Source organism: Pseudopodoces humilis, chromosome 4 (assembly GCF_049639895.1).
Source record: "Pseudopodoces humilis isolate 2021_Gansu_Grassland_sample_001 chromosome 4, ASM4963989v1, whole genome shotgun sequence".
NCBI lineage: Eukaryota > Metazoa > Chordata > Aves > Passeriformes > Paridae > Pseudopodoces > Pseudopodoces humilis.
The window spans coordinates 69,563,847-69,579,519 of record NC_142203.1 but is presented as its reverse complement, the minus strand read 5'-3'; the positions used below and the strand labels follow the sequence as shown (position 1 = coordinate 69,579,519).

At 43.8% G+C, this 15,673-nt stretch overlaps 1 protein-coding gene across 2 annotated transcripts; it reads right to left on the bottom strand.

Moving 5' to 3' along the window:
- Positions 1–136: 136 nt before the first annotated feature.
- Positions 137–13,595, bottom strand: LOC106628565 (uncharacterized). Of its 2 annotated transcripts, none has more exons than XM_014259144.2 (6): positions 13,195–13,595; positions 5,486–5,953; positions 2,897–3,037; positions 2,437–2,502; positions 1,762–1,852; positions 137–1,410 (listed from the first exon to the last, which is right to left on the bottom strand). In XM_014259144.2, the coding sequence occupies exons 1-6, from the start codon at positions 13,247–13,249 to the stop codon at positions 1,203–1,205; spliced, it is 1,029 nt and encodes a 342-aa protein (XP_014114619.1). In that variant the 5' UTR covers positions 13,250–13,595; the 3' UTR covers positions 137–1,202. The 2 variants fall into 2 exon arrangements, with proteins under 2 accessions (XP_014114619.1, XP_014114620.1); XM_014259145.2 differs by having other exon boundaries at positions 5,486–5,950; positions 13,195–13,593.
- Between the last annotated feature and the right edge of the window lie 2,078 nt (positions 13,596–15,673).

The window sequence follows — 15,673 nt, the reverse complement described above, 5'->3', positions numbered from 1 at the left end:
GAGTTTGGTTAAAACCCAAGTTACGCTAAAATAGTAAAACAACTTAATTTAGGTCAAGTGGAAGGCGTTGCTCAAGTAAGAGATGTGAGGTTATGATTTCCCTTGCTCTACTGAACAAATACACTGACACAGCTCATACTTGTTATTTCCTGGTGTTATTGTTTCTTTCGCCACATAATTCTTGATTTATAACCATGATTACAAAATCTCAGAATCAGAGAGAAAGCAAGCATATGTTCATGAATATTAGGAAAGAGCTAAGTCATTGCAAATTTCACTGAGAAAAGATCAGGATTGAGTGTGACAGTCACAGGTAATTATGCTCAAACAAGAAGTGTAAAGGTTGAAAACAGTGTCTTACTCCTGTCTAAAGGAAAAAAACCCTGTATTACTGCTCTGGAGCAATATATTTATTGACTATTCCATATGATTATAGGAAATCAGAGACTGAAGCTGATATAAAGTGGCTCTGTATGCAATATCCCCAACAAGCATGACCAACATTACTTGCCAGTCTATATAATAAAAGACAATGTGTGTTATAATAAGGTTTAAATATGGAAACGTTTTGAGGGACACATATTCTCTCAGCAGGGCTCTTGCAGTGGTGCAGAGAGGACAGTGGAGTGCTACCTTTTAGTTAGTTAGAAGTTAGAAAAATGACTTGCTGTTACTTAATTGACAACTCAGTGGGGATGAATATTTTGGCAGATACCTGAAAGGGATTTTATAGAAGGAAGTGCTTATTAATTACATTCTCACACTGACAATATAAGTGATGGCCTACTGTTGGCAGCTAGTTTTATCTTAAAAAGAATTTAAAGATCATCAGAACTTCTGATTTTTACCTTTTGTTTTGTCTTCAAAGATTCATTTTTTCATATGCTCAGTAACTCTAATTTTGATTCAGTGGGCAATTGCAGCTGGCAAAAGTCCCAGCTTCATCTACAGAAACCTGGGGTTTGTTATGAGTTAAAGCAGCTCTGGAATTGCTAAGCAGCATTTGCCTATACAAACCAATCTACTCTGCTTGCTTCAACCTTGTGCTGTGCAAGGAGATTGTACTCAAGTGTTTATTAAAAAAAACCCCAAACAGTGCTTCCTGTCAAAACAGCAAGGGTAGGGAGGAGATCAGCTGTGGTGGCACTCTTCCTGGTGGGAACAGTGACACAGGATGGAACAAAAGCGCTGTCATTTTGGAGCTAGTCCACTTGGTAATTGAAGTTATCAAAAAGAGGAGTGACAGTCCCATCTTTCCACTCGATGAGGATCTCTCCATGCCTCAGGGAAGGGGAGCGGGATGGTGGAAGGTACGGCTGGGGGCCTCTTCTTAAGGGGGTTGGCTCCCGTAAATCAGCTCTGCTGCTGTTGGCTGGAGAGCTCTTCAGAGCAGAGAGGATTTTCTTTTTCCTGCAAGAAGAGAGAAGAGAGTTACTGCACCTCTCTGTCACTTGGTTGCTTCTCCACATTAGCAGCTGTAATGCCATGCCTTCACTGGTGGCACAAGATGTGTAGGAGAGGAGGAGCCAACACTAGTGGCTGCATTTAGGTGGGTCAGTGAGTGGGATGGATAAACTGGGTGGCAGAGAGGAGAAATCACCAAGGGTGACACATTGGTGACCTGACCCATCTGCTGAGAGCCAGCAACATCAGGTGTGGAATGCGGAAGGGTACCAAGACCAAGACTTCTGTTTGGAGATGTTGGAGTTTTTCTTAAAAATGCTGTTCATGGCAAAGCCAGTGAACCTGACTCTCACTTACTTGTTGTAGTGAACGTTGAGTGTCAGTATTATTAATCCCAGTATGAATGCCAAGGGGCTGAGGACCAGCATGGCTGTCTTCCAGTTCGTGCCTGAAAGGATATCATAAAAAGCATCATGTGTTTTCTGTACATATCCTATTCTTATGCAATAGCCACAATTAACACAAAAAAATCATCTGTAATGTCCCTGAAAAATGCCAGGTAACAGGAAAAGCCCTTTGTCTACAAGATCGACATCTTACAGCTGCTCTTAAACTGCACAGCAATCCTTCTCTTGAAAGTGCCCACAAAAGCTTTTCTTTCTTGATAGAAAGAAAAATGATTGAAGACAATGGTATCTCATGCTTCTCAATTCTGCATCTTTCTGATACAAAAGAAGAAGGACTGCAGGAAAGCCGTAATGCTAGCAGCTGTCTGATTCTCCTGGTGAGCTGGGACAAAGCATTTTCATGTTTTTACTCATTTTTTTTTTTGTCACAGACCTGTGGAGATTTGTTTAGTCTTTAAAAAGAGTCTTTCTGGCAGGGAATTTTGTGCCCTCATTCCCTACTGAGCATCCTCAGCAGTGGATGTGCCCCAGTGAAATGTATTTCTGTCACAAAGGGAAGGGCAGGGGCACTGATGAACCTTCATCTACCTGGTCTCTTCCTTCTATGGCTGATCCTTGGACCTACCTGCAAGCCTGGCCCCAGTGTTTTTCCCCCTATTTCCATGCTTCTTGGAGTGATTGTGGGATGGATCTAGTGGAAGAAGCAGAAATACTCCAATTAGCAGCTTCCAGTTGGATGAGGGGTCCAGATTCCTCATGAGTCTTCACTGTAACCACAAATCCCTTTTGTATGGGGCCCAGAAAGGAAAAGGAAACTTCATTGTCACTTGGTGTCCCCCAGCCACACATAGTTGTTGCTTCTAAAGCAGTTGGTGGCTATGCCTCCAGGTTAAGCCTGTATCACTGAGCTGCTTGCCAAGGGAACCTCCTCAGCATGTTGGATGAAAGCACTCAGTGCTACACATGGAAGTTCTTCAGAAATCCTTAGGTACTTTTCCACCTCTGAATATAGCTGAGTAACCTTAAAATGCTGCCCACACTTTCCTTCCTGCTGTTCTTACTTACGCATTCAGAAAAGTGCTCACCCTCATTTGCCGGGAGCTGTGCCTGTTTGGTCTTTACCGGAGACACTGTGCTGTTGAATTTGTTAGCCAGAGCGGGATCAGTCAAGCTCACAGAAGACTCTCTGTCCACAGCATCAGTCTTTGGTGAATCAATGGTTTTAGCTTGGAAGAAAATAAAGCAAAGATCTGTGTGATTATAATTTACTTTTTGTACAGGAATCTGGATATGCTCATTTCCCATCAAGAAAAGGGAACCCAGCCCTGTTGGTTTGGTTCTCTGCTCTGCAGGGTGAGTAGGATGTGCTATAGTAGCAATCACGTCTTCCTGTGCATCAGGGGTTTTCAGCTGTCACAGATTTTAAAGATGAAATGAACCTCTCAAGATGGAATCAAAAACCAAAGCATAGCTTGTTTTCTGGTGGTAGATGTGGTCATTGGTTTTAAAAGTGTGAGTGCAACACCAGCTGTTAAAGGATGATGTGTGAGAAAGAGGCAAGTGGAAGAATCACAGCTATTAACAACACTGCAGATATAAAAATGGGATCCAAAGGGTGGTAAGTAGTCTATACCTCTTTCAAGGCTCAATATCTTCGTTTTCCTTTCAGTTCTGCCACAGAGTAGGGTGTGTGCAGAAGCAACTGCTACTAGAGGGAAGGTTGTGGGAAGTTTGGTGTCAGCAATTCATCCCTCCTCTGCAATAATGCACATGCCAAGACCAAGAAAACCATGATTTCCAGGCTCCCTGCTACCTATCCAAACCCCATCCCATCCTGTGGCATGAGCACCCATACCACAGCTATACAGGTGTAATTTATCGAGCAGATAACCCTCTGAAGTAGAAGTCATCTGTTGATGATCAGCTGGAAGTTAGATAAGAAATGACTAAACAAATACATAGGACTTTGATGTTGTTACTGACTAATCAGAGATTCCCTCCAGTAAACTCAACCATGGGATTGATAGGAAAATTATGAGTTTGTATGAGACACACAGAGCGTCACAGCCTGATTCAAAGGCTGCTCTATGTTTACCCTCACAGCCTTATTTGGGGATGCTGGCTTCAAGGCAGTTCTGGGCTGCCAGAAGCACTGCCTTGGGGAATGAAAATGCTCTTTTCACATGCCTTTTTCCCATACCTTAAATGTTCCACGAATTTCTTAGCCTATATTTAACTGGCCTATTATGGTATCTAATTTGTATGGTCCATATTTAACTTAATGTTAAACAAACACTAACACTTGTAACAATTGTGATAATGTTGACCCTCTAGTTGGCTAATTAAAAACCTTGAGGGAAAAAAGGCCACCTTCTCTGCACATGACAGCAAAAGCAGCTGATGTATTTCTTTTTACTCCAAATTAGATACAGCCTCTCTGTGTCAAGAGGTTATACTTATAATCCATCTGCTTATGCCAACCAGATACAACATTTTTCTTTACTCATTTCTGCAGAGGTCAAAATCTCATTGAGTCCATCAACCTTAAGGTAAGGAATAGCCTCCTGTCAGGGAAATAATTTTCCCTGAGGAATGTTGGAAACTTCATGACCTACAGAGTAGCCAGACACATAAAAACCATTATAAACACCAGCTCTTTTTGGGTCTCCTGAGTGGAAGAAAGGAGAGAAGGGGAGGAAGAGAGGAGGAATTGAATGTGATTTTCAGGTCTCAGTTCTGCACACAACTTTACAAGAAAAGTACCAAAAACCACCTTTATTTGCAGAAAGGACTTAAATGAAAGTGGGAGACAGACTGGACCATGAAGTATCGGTGAGCTTCACTGGGCATGTGAGAAATTATTGCAGTCACATCTTGGTAAAATGACCATGCCTGGTGTCCGGTAGCTTTGTGTCAAACTCCTAAAACTGTGACAAGACCAGGGGTTTTGACCTTTCTGTGTCCAGTCTAGACAAGGGCCAGTGAACATTCATGAAAACAGAGTTTGGATTCTCTTCAGCAAAGGCCAAGGCCATAAATGGTTAATATAAACCAAATTTTTAATAATTTTTGATGTCATCATCTGGAATTTCTTAATGCAAAGGGAGGGCAACACTTAAGCTACCTCCCACTACTTGTGAAAGGTTCACTGTTGGGTTCTCACAAAAGAGAATGTTCATTTCAGAAAAGGAAGCAATAATTTCTGATACAGCTGCTTCTCAATAATTCATATAAATTGAAAAGAGATTTTCAGCTGCCTCCCATTGTCGTACCAAAAAAGACATCCCAAAGTACCAAAAACTCTTTCAAAGTATAAAGTGTCTGACTTTGTGAGTCTTCCTTGGGTGTTTTGTGCTTGGGTGGCTCAAGCAATTTCCACTGTTCTTAGCTGTGGGCACGAATTCAGAAATATTTCACAAAATATTTGCCTGTCCTCAGAAATGCAGCTGTGTTTTGGAGACCTGATCATGTAAGGTTTTGCATGCGTCTCAAAAACACTGAACAGCTGGAAACCAGTGGTACCAGGTGGGGGGGGTTAGCTGGAGCCATTTGGTATTTCTCCAGGTGGGATCGAAGTGAACATGAGTTAAAATAATGGGTGCAAGCCTGATGTTAGGTGGCTTGAATGACATGAAAGTTAGATGTTATCCAACGCTAAATCTACCTCATCTTACTTTCATAGATCCACACACGTGTTTTTAGAGCTGCTTGTGTTGGTTTGCTGGACCTCTGAGCTGCTGTCCGGGCAGCAGCACAGATGGTTTCATCTGCCAGTGTCTTCCACCTGCTGAACTTGTCCTTCTCCTTTGAGACAAAGACCTTGTGGCCTCCCTCCTTGGTGCTGAGGTGGAAGCCCAAGCTCTGCAGAGCCAAGTGTCCCTTCTTGCTGCAGGACCATGCCTGACGTTCCCAGTCTCCACAGGGCTCCAGCTTGACCAGAGCGTTCTCGCGCATCCTGTGGGCCGCCAGGCACCGCTTCGTGTGCAGGCTGACGATGGTGCCCGTGTCGGGGTCCCAGCCCCACCGCTGCTGCTGGGAGTGCTCCTTGCAGCTGGCCAGGCTGAGGCTGTTGGTCTCGTGGGAGGCACGGAGGCACTTTTCCAGACGGGTGTTCCTTATGAGGAAGCCTTGTCCCTCTGCTACTGCAGTACAGAGCACGGTTTAGTACTGTGCATGTCTGAGGCAAACACATCTCTTTGTAAATACCCTGGGGGAAGTAAGTTGCAACCCACTAGTCCTTTCCTGGATGGGCATGCCTGGATAAACAGTTCCCACAGCTTCCTAATTTCCTGGAATGACATTTCTTTGAAAAAAAAGGAGCATGCAAATAGCTGTGAGCAATGCTAGAGGAAAATAGCAGTTATGTAACTAATGAGGAAAAACATTCTTCCAACATGATTATATCAAATATCTGCCTATATATGTATGTATGTATGTATGTATGTATGTATGTGTGTATATTTATATTTATATTTGTATTTGTATTTATATTTATATTTATATTTATATTTAATTCAGTACTTCAGCTATTTTAACTAGGTAGCCATCCCAGTTCAACAGCCTCCCTCCAAAATAATTAGATGGATTGAGGGATATTTTGTCCCTATCCTGGTCAAATCTTTCTTATAAAGGAGCTGTTGAAATGCCCCTCGTGCTGCTCATCTAGGGCCAACTAGGCCACCTTGGGCTATTCTATTAAGTGGCTTCTGGAGGTTAAAGCAGTGCAGGGATACAATCATATCCCACCAAAAGTGTGTAAGTACTTGGCTGAGGCAGCTCATGTAAGTATTGAAATTATATTGGATTTAGCCCACCTGACATTGGTCTGTGCACCCTGGGAACAAAGGTACCACTTTTAAAAATCTTTTTGTAAGAGGAAGATGTTGCAGCTGTCCCACAACACACAACACACCATTTGAAGCAATTTTTGTAATTGCTTGTTGCTTTTAAGAGCAACAGGTCCCAACATCACAGATGATTTAGTATGGATATCATCACATTAGCTGAAGGGTTGCTGCTGTTTTAAGTATAACTTCATCAGGTGTGGCCTGTGAATATCCTGAGCAAAATGTTAAGTGCTAAAACCATCCATCCCTGTTGTGGGCGTACTTTCTGCTGTGTATTTTATGCCTAAGATAGATAGATAGGAGTTTCAAATATCTGAACATTCTGAGAAATCTTTTAATAACAGCACATGGCAACTCCCAGCTTTTGCAGTTATGTTTTTTCTCTCTTTTCCCCAGGAGACAGAGTTATAAAAGCCCCATCAGTATATAGTACTGAGCGTAGAGTAAGAAGACACTGAAAAGTGATGTTAGGCAAGAACACTGATTTTTATCTTAACTATTTCTGCAGTTTCCCCTCCCAAATTAAAAAAAACAAACAACAAAAAACACCAAAACAATACTGAGCCAATACAAGTATTTGGCTCAGTACCTGAAAAGATTAGTGACAGTATAAACAGAAGCTGGTACACAATAATATAATGATATAAACAATAGCTTAGAGGATGTTTTTTTCTCAGGAAATTCTAGGGCTCTGCTAGATTAATAATGCCTTGGGGCTGTTAAATCAGAAACAGCTCAGGGCTTTCTGCTCAGCCTGAATGTCTGAGGAGAGGAGCCAGAAACCACAGTCCTTCTGCACCAGCTCTGAGATTGTCTGATCAATGTGTCTGCACCAGGATATTGACTAACTTGGACCTGTGAAAGCCACCAATCCAGACAATTCCTGCTGAGCCGATGTGCCTAAATGGAAAATAAATCTCTGGGCTATCTGTGGGCATCTTGTGAGTCCTGTTCTCTTTAACCCTTACTGAGGGCTGGGTGTCGGTAAGATATATAATGCACTTTGGACTTTAGTTTTTGCCAGCCTCTAAAGGCAGGAGAAATGTCTCATATGTAATTTCCCACAAACTTTAGAAAATTGAAATGGATTAATAAAATCCCCCCAGCCCCACCCCACCCTTGCCGTTTTTCCCTAGGATGTGGAATTCAGGATTCTCACCTCTTTGCTTGAGCTTAACTGTGAGAAACCCATTTCCAGAGAAATAATTTTGAGACATGTATTACAATGTAACAGGGGAATATGACAACTGCGTTTGATCAGATAAAACATCTGCTGAGCTCAGGATCCTGTCTGCAGCACTGGGACATTAACATAGAGGAAGAGGGTAGGAATCAGACAAGTAAAGAGCTCACTCAAGACAACAGTATACCAGTGCCTCCTTCCAAAAATCACAGAATCATGGATTTGTTGGGATTGGAAGCAACCACTAGAGATCATACAATCCAATCACTCAGCCAGCACAGGGTCACCTGGAGCAGGTGACACAGGAACACACCTATGTGGGGTTTGAATGTCTCCAGAGAGGGAGATTCCACAACCTCTCTGGGCAGCTATTCCAGTGCTCTGCATGAGATAACTCAGAGAGTATTGCTTATTACCAAATTATCATTTATAGGTAAAAGGGTTTTGCCCAATGGTTATATTTTTCAACTCTGAAGTTCAAAGAAAAATATGATTTTGTAGCTCCATCAGTATCAGGAGCTCCTTCTGCAGCTTCACACAGTCAAGTTAAGTTTTGATTATTCTTAATTACTTTGTAGCATCAGCAAGTTAAATTACTTCATTATTCATCCCTTCTGATTTTTCTGAGCACCTTCAGATACTATCACTGCTGCAATCACTGTCAGCTTTTTCCACCTCTTCGTTCCAGCCTGTGGGCTAGGTCTCTCTCCTACTCCATGAGAACAGAGTTTCTGAAGGGACTTGGTGGAAGATTCTTATCAAAAGCCTTTTGCAAGCACTGGCACAAGACTCTCATCAGCTCAGCACATTTGTGTTCTTACTGATACCATCATGGAGGTCAGACATTCCCATTACAAAAGCTGCATTGACTTTTCTCATGTTTATCTGTCTGTAAATACCGTTCTTTGCTTCCACTGACTTGTCTGATGCTGAAGTGGAGCTTAGGGACCTGTTTCCCTAGGCTGTGCAAGAATCTCTCTTAAGAGGGGCATTACTGCTGTAATGCAGCCCTTTGGCATTGAGATTGCTTTAAATAAGAATTTAATACACTCCTTAGAAATTTTTAAAATGTCATCTTTAGTTTCCTGTAACTCCTGTAACTCAAAAGACATTTGGGCTGGTCCTTTGCCAATAGATTATTTATCCTCTTTTTATTTTTTTCCTCCTAAAAGTTCCTCTGTTGCCAATTCTGTTTGATAACACTCTTCAAACTGCAAAGAGTGATTGCCACAACCTCCCTGACCATGTCTGAAATGAGCACTAGAGCCAGTATTCCATTCAGCCCTTCTACACTGCCCTACTTTTGGTTGCCCTTCTTGCATTTGTGCCAGTTATTTATTGACCTCCTGACCCCCACCAAGGTCCTGCTTCAAATAATGTTTGAAAATTTCTGCTGGCAGTTTTTGTATTGTCTCTCTAGGCTGCTCATCCACATCTTTTTCTCGTATTTTTTTACAGGTTTTATTATTGAGCATTCCACAAGCTTTGCTGGTTTGTTTGTTGTTTTTTTTTTCCTTTCTTGTCAATGGTTCTCCATTTGAAAGTTTTGGGTATTTTCATTACATTTTGAAGAGTGCTGCTGTTTGACCCAGCAGGAGATACGTGTTTTGCTCTCTGTAGAGTCCCTGATGTTTTATGTTCCCCTCTAAACAATCACTGTGTTTGTTACCTGCACAGTAGCAGCAAATATTGCAGTTACAGGTGACTGCCAGCAGCCATTGCATGTGCCCCACACAGTCACAGAGGGTTGACCTAAACTCAACTAGAAGGATTAGAACTAAACCTGGAAGATGTTTACTTTGAGAAACACATCAGGCACCAAAAATCTTTACTCAGGAGACAAAATGACATCACAAGTCCCACTGCCCAGTGGTCCGACAAGTAAAGCCATAACTTGAACATTTTAAGAATGTTAACCTTGAGCAACCAGAGCATCCAGTGTACTCCCTGAGGATGGGACTCAGCATCTCTGGAAAATGCCAGCCTTACCCACATAGCCCAAGTAGATGCCTGCTTTGGGCTGTTCATACTTGAACACTTTGGCCTCTTCGTATTTTTAGGAACAAAATAAACAATTTCTAGCAAGGTTTTTGATGCCAGCTCATTTGTCCTATGATACTGACACTCTGTCTGGTTGCAAGATAGAAAAGGAAGCAAATACAGGCCCCTGCTTCTCTGCAGCATGGCCACCCTTGGGACATGCTGTTCCATGTAGGATTAGGGGCAAAATCCATGCAACATTCCTAATTAAGGTAATGCCACTAAGAAAGCCTTGGTTACCAGTAATCCCAGTGTTACTGGGAAAGTTTCTGCTGTTTCTAAGCATTGCCTGCAATGTCTCACTCAAAGATATTTGCAAATTGTTTGGGGTGGCTTGGTCTGTATTTTTTTCCAACCACTGCTGCTTTCTTAAGCATGTCTTGCTTTTGGTTGACCTGCCGGGCTTCATATATTTCCACATAACTGCAAGGTCCACTCTTGACCAAGTAGCTCAGGGAAGACCTCCAAGGGAGCAAAGCAGCCATAAGAAAAGAAGGAAGGTTTTGACATGGAAAAACAATCTATAAATTATGGGAAGTGGGGAGGTTGGTGAAGTCACCACAAAACTGATGCAAATGGAGAAAACCAGTCCCTGGGGTGGGGATATGATGCGTGTCTACAAAATCCAGAGTGGACTGAAGAGGAAGGAGGGGGGGCTGACTGGTCAAGGACTGATCCTGGATGGGACAAGGGGTGCAAGGGAAGGGTCACAGCATGCAGGAAGTGATTCTGCACCCAGGCATTGTGTGTTACTGCTGGAGAGAATCTGCACAAGCCAAGCGAGAAGATCTAGTAGCTACTGAAGAGTTAAATGCATCATAGCCAGGAAATCCCCCAAGTGAAAAATAGTTGGAGGCTGGAAAAGTAAATGGGGGAGTAGAAGTTTCATACAAGCTTGGCCTTTCTGCCTCTTCAGTGCAAAATGCTTAGGGCTGCCTTTTGAGGTCAGGGTGTCAGGCATCAGGGAGTAGCCAGCACTACCATGGGCTTGCAGGGGAGAAGGCTCCCAAGATATGGGATCAGGCCAAGATGCTAAGCACAGCCACCACAGCCTCACACCCAGTGCATGGGGGTCCAGAGTCAATGTTAAATGCAGTTTTATTTCAGCAGTTTTCCTTCTGTGTGTGTAGGCACAGATGCAGCTGGTACCTGACTTCCCCTTGCCCATTGCACCACACAGGGTCATCATTACATTTGGCTTTTTAAGAAAACTTTTCACAGAATCGCAGAATGAACTAGGTTGGAAAAGACCTTTGAGATCATCAAGTCCAACCTATGACCTAACATCTCCACATCAACTAAACCATGACATTGAGTGCCACATCCAGTCTTTTTTTATGCACATCCAAGGATGGTGACTCCATCACCTTCCTGGGCAGCCCATTCCATTGCCCAGTCACCTTTCTGTGAAGGATTTTTTTCTGACATCTAATTTTTGCCTCCTCTTTGCTTTCCAAAGAAACAGCTGTCAGAACTTAGGAAATTCCAGGATTTCCAGTTTTCAGCAGGAAACCAATCCCTTAGAGGTCTGTGGAGAGCAAGCATCTCTGTCCTGCCAGCAGCCTTAAAACTCAGCAGCCCCAGGCAGGAGGGGATGGGGAAAAGCTGTGGCAGGGGGAGATCAGCCCCAAGCATGAACATGTTTGTGCTCTGTTATTGGAGCTTCTTTGGACATTTCTAGTCATTGGGAAGATGAATTCCTTTCTGTGAAACAGTGGTGGTTTTATTGTTTTATTACTAGTCTGGCTGAAATGCAGTGGCTGATCATGTTTGCACCAAAAGCATTACACTAGAAAGGAAGAGAAATGCCCTGTGATCCTCCATACTTCACTAATAAAACACAACCATGAGGGTTCCTTTGTATGGCAGCAGTAAAAAATCTCTTTATTCTAACACCAGACAAGATGCTACCTTAGAGGCAGAGGAAGAGCAACAGCCTGAAGGCTGTTCTGCTCTCTTTGCTTGCCATCATGGTGTCATCTCCAGGTCCTAACCAAATCTCCTCTAACTTTTAAAAGATGCATATGCATCATCACCCCTTACCATTACAGGGACATACCCTCAGCCTAGGGCTTTACAAAGTGAGAGATTCAGTTCACTTTAATTGACAACTTTTGATGTGCAGAAATCAGCAGCAGATGGAGCAGAAGTCAAACCCATAGGAACACAAACCTCCCCTGTTACCCAGCTGCAGAACAAATTGAGGGGTAACTTCTCAAAGCATCCTGGGGAACACTCAGTTGTGCAGCAAGGAATGGAAAGTAGCTGGTCAGAGGTACAAGTATGAGGTTTGTCTTTAAGGAATAAACATCCCAGCTGGGCAGCCTGAACAGTTGGTAGTCCTCTGGTCAAGGGATTTTGAACAGCTCTGAGCATGTTGCCTGTAAAACTGCAGGGCTGTTCTCCTTGCAGCTTCAAGGACTGAATGAGCCTTGAAGAACTTCAGGGATTTATTTCAATGAATAGCTTTCCACCTGACATCTTAGTCATAGCAACAAAATAAAAAGGCTTATTAGCTCAGGGACTTTTCCCTTTTTTAAAGAAAATAGGTTATTCCTGATGCCCACAATGGGATTGGTGAGACTGTGGGTAGCACTACTCCTGGGAAACTGTTCCTGGATAGCACTGCTCTGGATCTCTGGGATCATGCTCAGCAGGGATTTCTGCTTTTTGCATCTATCCATGCATGTCAAAACCAGGGCTGCTTGGATTCAAAATACCACTGTGCATGGGCAGGATATAGGATTGGAGCAAGCTCAGAAAGCAGCTAAATGTCAGTGTGAGCTGCTACCAAATTTCCTCCATGGAGGTGAGCAGTGCAGACTCTGCAGCTTCCCAGCACCTCCCGCTCCCAGCCGATCACCACAGGAGCAGGACTAATACTTCTGCACTTCCCTCCCCCATGCTGCTACCATGCTCTGAGCTCACTCACTTCTGGGTAAGAGCAGCTGGGACCGGGAGGAACATTAGTGCTTAGGAGGTCACTTAGTGCCTACCTCCCTCCCTGGGCACTTTATTCACCCACTACTCTTAGCAGCTTAAAAGCACTTTATAAAAGCTTCCGGCATGATGCCACGGTGCCACGGTGTCCCTGGCCCAACCATCCTAGCACCTTGCCAGCCTGTCCCTCACTCTTCTGTACCCCTGTGTTTAATCCAGTTTTAAATGCTGCCCTGAAATGTGCCTGTTGGCACTTGTTTTACAGCTGGTGGGTTCTTGAGCAGCCCAAGCAGCACTTCAGCAGGAAAGCAGGTTAAAACCCGGGAGGCAGTTCTCTTCCCACTTTACAGCTACCCCAAAGGAGGAAACTTACCCTCAAGCCAAGGAAGGAGGCAAATGCAGCCCAGGCTCAGCCTGAAAAGCTCCATGATCTGCCAGCACAGCGGGGGAGAAGGAGCCCCCAAAGCCTCTCGCCCACGAGGAGTGCCAGGCAGCTCACTTTTACCTCTTTCTCTGACATTCACAGCAGAAAAACCCTGCTGGGAAGAGAAAAACTCTTTTGTCTCAGCAGTGGAGGCTTGGCAGCTGGCTTATCAGCAAAGGATCAGCTTGGAGACACAGTCCCGCTCAGCAGCTGTCCCTTAGGAGAAATCATATGACGAGCCAGGATGGGGGGGACGCTGGACCGAGATGCTCGCAGCCGCCGGGCTCGGCTCCTTAGCAGCAGTGATTGCTCCCAGCAATGACAGATGCATGCTAAGCAGGCTGGTCTGCTGCCTTCGCCAGGGCTGGGAGTGGAGGGGGATGAAGGGCTGGCCTGGCAAGAAAATCCGAAGTTCAGCAGGAGTGCTCTGAGGGGCGTGGGATGTGTCTGCTGAAACCCTGCACTTGGCCGTGCTGCCACAGGGTCGTTTTCTCTTTAGAGAGAATTATTTCCACCCAGAGGATTTTAGGCAGTGTTATAGCTCGTGGCAGAGATAAATCCTCACAAACCAGCTGTGGTTGTCCTAGAGCCAGAGAGTGATGGAAGGGGGAGTTGAGCTCCTGGATGGGGGAGTAGGCTCCTGCTGTGAGTTTACCCTGATCATCATCCTGAGGGTTGCTTGGGTTGAATTTGTCTTTTCATGCATCACTTTGGGCTCTGCACGGAGAGGAAACCTCACATCCTTCCCAAATGGAAAGCAGCAAAGACCGACAGGTAAACAGTGGCAGAGCGAGCAAGAATTACAATTTTGCTAGCAATATGTTCCCATTCATCCACTTCCTCTCCCTTGTCCATCTCCTCTGGTTGCTGAGGTCATTCTCACTTTAATAAAATATTAAACCTTTTGCACAAAAACACTTGAAAAATGGTGGCTTCACTTTCACTTTTGGGGTCCAGTCCTGAAAGGCACCAATGTCACCCAGCTTTTCCCATGAGACCAGGAGTCAGCTGGAGGGCTGGGATTTGCTTCCTTTAGTGCCCAAACTATCAAATAAAAACAGTGCAGTATTGGGATCCATGCAAGGGGATGGTGTCAGGTCAGGGCCTCGCAATGGTGCAGCTCCCTCTTTGCCCAGACCTGGGATGATGGCTCCCAGCTTTTCCACTATCAGAGGCATAACCTGGCTTCAAACAAAATGTGGATATAGCATAAATCTAAATCTAAATCTAAATCTAAATCTAAATCTAGATATAAATCTAAATCTAGATATAAATATAAATATAAATATAAATATAAATATAAATATAAATATAAATATAAATATAAATATAAATATAAATATAAATATAAATATAAATATAAATATAAATAATGTTCTACAATCAAACAAAGGGGAGGGTTGGGGTAAATTCTTGTCCTGGTGAGGTTGGTGCTGTCTGACTGTAGCACTGTACTTAAGAAAAATACCAGCTAGTTTCTTTGTGATTACTGTCAGTTTTTCCCCCATGGGAATAGGTCAAATTGTGATAAATTATAGGCATTTTTAATTTAAAAAAAATGCAGATATTAAATTCTCTGCTACTTGACTGGGACTGAAAATGAAAACACTCTTCACTGCATCTTTTTGGCACCAGACTGAGGAGAGCCCACGCCAGAAACCAATGCCACATTTAGTCCACAGAGAAAAGTGGTCAGTCTAACAGCAACCTGTCAGCACAGACCAAAAAGAATCAGTTGAACATTAGCCACTGAGATTTTTAGGGTTTCAGGACACCACTCTGGCCTTCTTTCTTCTATGTGCAAGAAAATACTTGCATAAAAAGTTGCTCTGTGTCCTTAGAGCCCGTTCCTCCCCGCTGCATTGACTCTCTTAGGGAATGGTGTAGCCTCATAGGGAAGGTTTCTTCAAATTGTTTTCACAGCTTTTCCTGGAATGCCCCTAGGAGAGAGCAAGCTATTTTCCAGCTGTGGCCTCTCCCACGTGGAGCAGGAGCTGACTCTCGGTCACATAATTTCCACATCAGTTAGTCCTTGCCATCCCAAGTCCTGTGGAGCAGCCTTGTTCTTGTCTCCATCATCAGCTTGATGGGTGCATTGCTTTTTCTCATCATGTTGCAGCTCATGGTGAATTTAATCAGAGTGAAGTAATGATCAAGTGAAACTTCATCTCCTGATTGTGGTGTGGTGCTGGCCACCACACCTTCACACAGAGGGGTCACTCACTACACACCAACTGCAGCCCTTTCTGGTGTGAGACAGACACTGCTTTCTAGCACACAACAGCTGGGAGAGCAAGCGGAGACAAATATTTTGCTAGCTCTAAACCTGTGGGATGCTCAGGAACAGCACAGCCATCTGTTACACTTTCACCCCAGCCTTGTAGCCAGCACTGTGCTTTGTGACACTGGAGACATCAGGAAGAGGTCT

Coding starts and splice junctions, on each gene's coding strand:
- LOC106628565 (XM_014259144.2), bottom strand. CDS start 13,249: ATGGAGCTTTTCAGGCTGAGCCTGGGCTGCATTTGCCTCCTTCCTTGG. Junction 1,853..2,436: donor CACTGGGGCCAGGCTTGCAG/GTAGGTCCAAGG, acceptor ATATCCTTTCAG/GCACGAACTGGAAGACAGCC. Junction 1,411..1,761: donor CTCAACGTTCACTACAACAA/GTAAGTGAGAGT, acceptor CTCTTCTTGCAG/GAAAAAGAAAATCCTCTCTG.